The 6016-nt window shown below is 46.0% G+C and overlaps 1 protein-coding gene across 2 annotated transcripts in view; it reads left to right on the plus strand.

Moving 5' to 3' along the window:
- Nucleotides 1-5578, plus strand: part of METTL13 (methyltransferase like 13) — a 16532-nt gene extending 10954 nt beyond the window's left edge. The window contains exons 6-8 of one of the 2 annotated variants that reach the window (XM_010852090.1): nt 887-1102; nt 3577-3708; nt 5084-5578. In XM_010852090.1, coding sequence (XP_010850392.1) covers nt 887-1102; nt 3577-3708; nt 5084-5358 — 623 coding nt within the window. In that variant the 3' untranslated portion in view covers nt 5359-5578. The remainder of the gene's footprint in view (nt 1-886; nt 1103-3576; nt 3709-5083) is intronic. The other variant, XM_010852086.1, reaches the window with a different exon arrangement.
- The last annotated feature ends 438 nt before the right edge of the window (nt 5579-6016 follow it).

Below are 6016 nucleotides of genomic sequence, written 5' to 3' on the forward strand. Positions count from 1 at the left end.
TCACATCTCCAGAGAAATACCTGTGTACTTTAGGAAAATTTCTGGCTTTTCAGTGATGTATTCTTTGAGTGCCAGATGTAATTCTTTCTTAAATTTCTGCTTTTAAAAAAATCCATAGTATAGGTAGTACAGTCATAGCCTTATCGCTGATAATAGGTTAGGATCTAACCACAGGAGCAAAAATATTTATTTCTGTCCACTCTTGTAGCTGTCTTCCCTTGAAGTCTCTGAGTATGTCCTGTTGAAATACCCTATACTTGTGGTCTATCTTGGTGCTGATGTGTGTCACTGGATTCTCAGTTGTTACATTTAATCCTCAGGGTTTCTCTCTTTTTGGTGATTCTTTCTTGTTTCATATCTTCTTTCATCCCCTATTTCTCTGAACTTGAGTGTAGGATTTGGGCCTTTGTTTTCCTGTGACTTCTGGAACTTGGGTACTTCACGTGTTGGATGTGTCTTATTAAAGGCAGCTGTGGCCTTTGAGTTGGAAGCTGGGCAGAGGGCATCACATCTACACGCCCTGTGATCATGGACAAGATGTTGCCCATTGTCCCTCCCGTTTCCTAGAGGGGTTTAATGATGCTGATGGTGGGGATTATTGCTGTAAAGTCAGCTGAGGGCTTTGCGATGTTTAAGGAACCATAATAATAACATACTGATTGCTCTTCTGGAACTAGTAAAGGAAGGATCATGAGGCCAGGGTTGAGTTTACATATATTAAATTGACTCCTAAATTTCTAGAAAGAGACAAGGGAGGCCAAGTCTCTAAATCTTGTATCTTCTGGCCAGAGCGAACAATCCGACTGTCTCTTTTGTCCTCTCTAAGGCTGGTGCAGAACTTTACAGTGAGCAGATGGTAACATAATGCTTTTATTCTTTATTACAGAGACCCCACTGGCACTGTTGGTGGTAGGCCTGGGCGGGGGCAGCCTCCCTCTCTTTATCCACGATCATTTCCCAAAGTCCTGCATCCATGCTGTGGAGATCGACCCCTCTATGTTGGAAGTGGCTACCCAGTGGTTTGGCTTTTCCCAGAGCGACCGGATGAAGGTCCACATCGCAGATGGCCTGGACTTTATAACCCGCCTGGCAGAAGAAGAAGGTACTGCTGTTGGAGAATTTGGAGGGGTGTTGAGGAAAGATTGATCCAAGGTTGTCAGGTCTGCAAGGGCCTGTAGAATTCATCTCTAAGAGATATGAGCATCATCCCATTCTTTCACTTGTTCATTTGTTCCCTCATTTGTTGACATATTTATTCAGTAAATATAGAGTATCTATCATAATCTCAGTGCTGTTAGGGGTTAGGCTGTGGCAACAAGTAAAACAGACTGTTTCCTGCCCTCATTGTGCTAAAAAAATCAGCGGGCTCCTCTTCTGAATCTCTTCTGACCCTGTGACCTTGTCACCACCTCATCATCCCAAGAAAGTCAGTGTCTGGAGCTGAGTGAGGTAAAGGGGAAGAAATGTTGGGGGGGGTGTGTTGGGAGATGTGTTCTGTAAATCTTTCAGCTCAAGGTGAAGCCAGAAATGGAGTAAAACATCATTCATGTAGATGAGTGGTTCTAACCCAGGGGTGTTTGGCAATGTCGGCAGGCATTTTTTGGTTGTAAAAGCACAGCCTACCATTAGGTAGGGGTGCTTCTGGCATAATAGTGGGTGGACACCAAGGATGCTGCTAAACATCCTATAATGCACAGGATGGCTGCTGATAATAAAGAATGATCTGATCCAAATGTCAACAGTGCTGAGGTTAAACCCTGATGTAGGTGTTGATGGGAATTCTAATAGCCCTGCTGCTGCTGGGATTAAGGCTCCATTTTTCTCTAATAATTTGTATCCCAGACTTGGACAAAAGGCATGTTAATATGTTCTAAAAGCTCTGCTGATGCTTCTGAAACTTAATGTATAGGCTCCTGGTGACTGATGTTTTGCAGAGTGTGAGCCTCTTAAGGAGAAGTTAGGTTGGTTCAGTCCTGCCTGAACCTGGGGAGTCCAGGCCACCTACCCTTCCTAGTCTGCTCTTCTGTAATAGTTGCTCTGGTTCTCACTGGGTTAGAGCATTTTCTAGGAAGGGTGTGGCAAAACGGGATGCCTGGGTTAAGTATTTTGGTGCTGCTGCTGCTGCTAAGTCCCTTCAGTCGTGTCCGACTCTATGCGACCCCAGAGACGGCAGCCCACCAGGCTCCCCCGTCCCTGGGATTCTCCAGGCAAGAACACTGGAGTGGGTTGCCATTTCCTTCTCCAATGCATGAAAGTGAAAAGTGAAAGTGAGGTCGCTCAGTCGTGTCCAACTCTTGGCGACCCCGTGGACTGCAGCCTACCAGGCTCCACCATCCATGGGAATTTCCAGGCAAGAGTAGGGTGGAGTAGGGTGCCACTGCCTTCTCTGAAGTATAGAGAAGATAGACAAATGCTGCCTTAATTGCAAAGTGAGCTGAACTCTATCAGAGTTTCCCAGATTCGCTCTCTGTGGCTGATGCCAAGGTGGGGGCCCAGACCCAGGATAGCTAATACATGTAAAAGCACTTAAAAGAGTGCCAGGCATGTGGTAGGTACTCAGTCCAGGATGTGCTGCTGTTGTTAGGACCTCTAAACCAGATCTGAACAGCCCTGGCCTTTGTCTCTAACAACAACCTTTCAGGTTGTTGGAGGACTCAGTGCCACAGGTGGGGGCCATGGTTGTCCTTGAACTTTGATGAGCCAACGTGTTCTGCTCTTGAAAAACCAAAATTAAATCTGTGCTATGAACAGTGATGGGCATGCTGTAGTCCTAAGTAAATATATATTGATTATTGAATAATCATTAGCACTGTCTCAGTTTGCTAAAAACCAGTTGTTCATATTGTAGGCCTACCCCTTGAAAAAACTAACATTCTATTAAGGAGTGGATCAGATTCATCATCAGTTCTTTCTCACCCATTGAACAAATTCCTTAGAGCCAGTAATTGTTTAAGTAACTAGAAAAGATTTGCTGACTTTAATTTGAGAACATTTTTCTCCAGATTTAAGTTAAAGATACCATGTGCTGGGTCAGCCCTTACAGGCAGAGGCAGCTGCTTTGTCTAAATTAGTGGTTCTCATCTCTCTATTTCGAATCACCTGACGAGCTTAAGAAAAGTACCAGAGGCTTCTCACTTCCTGTCCCATCTGTTCTTCTCCACCCCAGGAGTTTTTAACTCCGTTGTTCAGGAGTGGAGCCCAGGTTCTCTGAGTACTTAGAATTTTCCCATTTGGCTCTAGTGTCCTGCCAGGGTTGAAAATCACTGGTATAGATGGACTCTGAGTAATGATCCTGCTGGAGTGGACCCCAGAAATGTGTGTCTGTGGAGGGGCTTTAAAATGTAGAGGCAGATGAGATGATGATGCTGTCTTAGACGTGGGCACTCCCAGCAGAGCCCTGATGACGTAACTGCTTTGGACAGTGACTTTGGTGCCCTTAGGCGCCACATCCTCCATGTCATTCCTGTTGACTTAGCCACCTATGCCAACCACAGATCGCAGAGGAAATGTGGAGGAATGTGAATGGTATTATTTTATCCAGCAAAAAACAGAGACTTGTCTGCTTCTCTTTCCCAGCACGGCCTCACTACGACGTCATAATGTTCGATGTGGACAGTAAGGACCCAACCCTGGGAATGAGCTGTCCACCCCCAGCATTTGTGGCCCAGCTTTTCCTGCAGAAGGTCAAAAGCATCTTGACTCCTGAAGGTATGAAGAACAGAAGGTGGCGAGGGAGAAGGGACGGGCCCTTTAGGAAGATTTTCTTTTTAATGAAAAATGCACGTAAGTGTGTAGCTTGATTGGTTTCCCCATATTGAACATACCCATTTACCAGCACCCCTACAAGTCCTCTTAGCTCCTTTCAGTAACTTGTCCTCCTCTCAAGGATAACCACCAGCTGCACTTCTTTTTTAATAATTTTATTTATCTGTTTTTGGCTGCGCTGGGTCTTTGTTGCTGCGCTTGGGCTTTCTCTAGTTGCAGAGAATGGGGGCTGCTCTTTTTTGTGATGCATGGGCTTCTCAATCTGGTGGCTTCTCGTGTTGTAGAGCACGGGCTCTATAGCACAGGCTCAATAGTTGTGACGCATGGGCTTAGTTGCTCCACAGCATGTGGGATCTTCACGGACCAGGGATCAAACCCATGTCCCTTGCATTGGCAGGCAGATTCATAATCCACTGAGCCACCAGGGAAGCCCACCACCCTCACTTCTATCAGCACAGCTTAGTTTTGTCCATATGGAATGTTCTTGCTTTTATTCCACTCAACATGATGTTTGTGAGGTTCACTCATGGTGTTGTGATGACATCATTCCTTTTTATTGCTCTGGTGTATCGCTGGGTGACTACCACGATTAATTTATCCCTTTGGCTGTTGGCATTGGGGTTTTTTCTTTTTTGAGGATTTAATAGGAAGTACTGCCATTAACATTCTGGTAGATGCCTTTTGGTGAAGTGTGTGTGCAGGTCTGTTGGGCATAGATGTGGGGTTGTAATTGTTGGATCACAAATTATGCATTTATTCAGTTTGTAGATGCAATCACACAGTGTCACAATGCAGTTGTATTAATAGCAGTTCACATCCCTGCCAGCATGTGATGCTAGCAACCCCACATGTCCTGGACTGGGCAGTCTGCTTTTTCATCTTCAGAGCCGCCTGTTTTCAGATTAGGAAACTGAAGTAGAGACTTGTCAAAGTGACTCACGATTAGACTTAGGGCTCCAACCCAGGTCCTTATGACTTAAAAGCTGGAGCTGTTAATCCGTATGTTCACCACCTCCCAGGTGTTTTGATTTGGATTGCATACAGAGTTGAAACTGTCCTTTGTGAAACAGAGGCATAGAGAATGGTCATATTTGTTAGCAGCACAAGAGAGCAAGAAATGAGCGTGAAGCCTTATGGTTCACGCATCCCCTAACTCTCTTCCTTCATATGCTGTGTGTTCTCGGCACAGTCACTGCTGCCATGGATGTGTCCCTTGCTCCACCTGCCTCCCGGGATCAGGAATGGTGGTATTCCTCAGAGCAGAACCTTGTCTCCTGTGTTCCCTGAACCACGGTCATTCTCCTTTCTCACCCTGCAGGTGTCTTTATCCTCAACCTTGTGTGCCGAGACCTGGGGCTAAAGGACTCAGTGCTGGCCGGGCTCAAGGCTGTGTTCCCCCTCCTGTACGTCCGGCGAATCGAGGGTGAAGTCAACGAGATCCTGTTCTGTCAGCTGCACTCTGAATGCAAACTCGCTACACCAGAGCTCCTGGAAATGGCCCGGGCCTTGGAGCAGACCCTGAGGAAGCCCGGAAAGGGCTGGGATGACACGTATGTCCTGTCCGACATGCTCAACACTGTGAAGATCGTGTGAGTGTCTGGACCAGGCCGTCCTCTCAGCTTCCTGCCAGACTGACCTCAGGCTGCTGGCCTGCCAGAGACCAGAAGAAATACAATGTGTATTAAGCCTCGTATTTTTCTTAGTTTCATACTCATCTACGTGTGCCCTCCTGCTCGTGAGGTTGCCTGAAGGTCTGGGAGAATAAAAAAGTCTTTGCTGTGCTGTCCTCTTCGGTACTGCTTGGGTTGATTGCCTTTGCTTCCTGTGCCGCGTCCTTGAGTAGGTTTCCTGCTGGAGCTCCAGCAGGCGTGATGCCTTAACAAGTGTGTCCCAAGCTCCTTAGGACTGGAGACATCACACGTGATTACTGGTTTGCTTTGCTTTTTCCCTCTCTTGGTCCTATAGGAACCATCTCAAGTGAGATAGACAGTAGAGCATTTTGTGCCAAAAGACTATAAATAGGGTAGCCTCTCTATAGATATGAGACAGTTTTAAGAGAACATCTACTTTGTCTTCCTGGAGATGAAACTACTGCTGACATGGTCCTACGTTTTAAAAATCTGGTAACGCACTCCTCTATTTTTTTCAATGTTTTATTAAACTTTTTATTTTACGTTGGAGCATAGCCAGTTAACAATGCTGTAATAGTTTCAGGTGGACAGCAAAGGGACTCAGCCATATACATACAGGT

Source organism: Bison bison, unplaced genomic scaffold, assembly GCF_000754665.1.
Source record: "Bison bison bison isolate TAMUID 2011002044 unplaced genomic scaffold, Bison_UMD1.0 scf7180017851926, whole genome shotgun sequence".
Classification (NCBI taxonomy): Eukaryota; Metazoa; Chordata; class Mammalia; order Artiodactyla; family Bovidae; genus Bison; species Bison bison.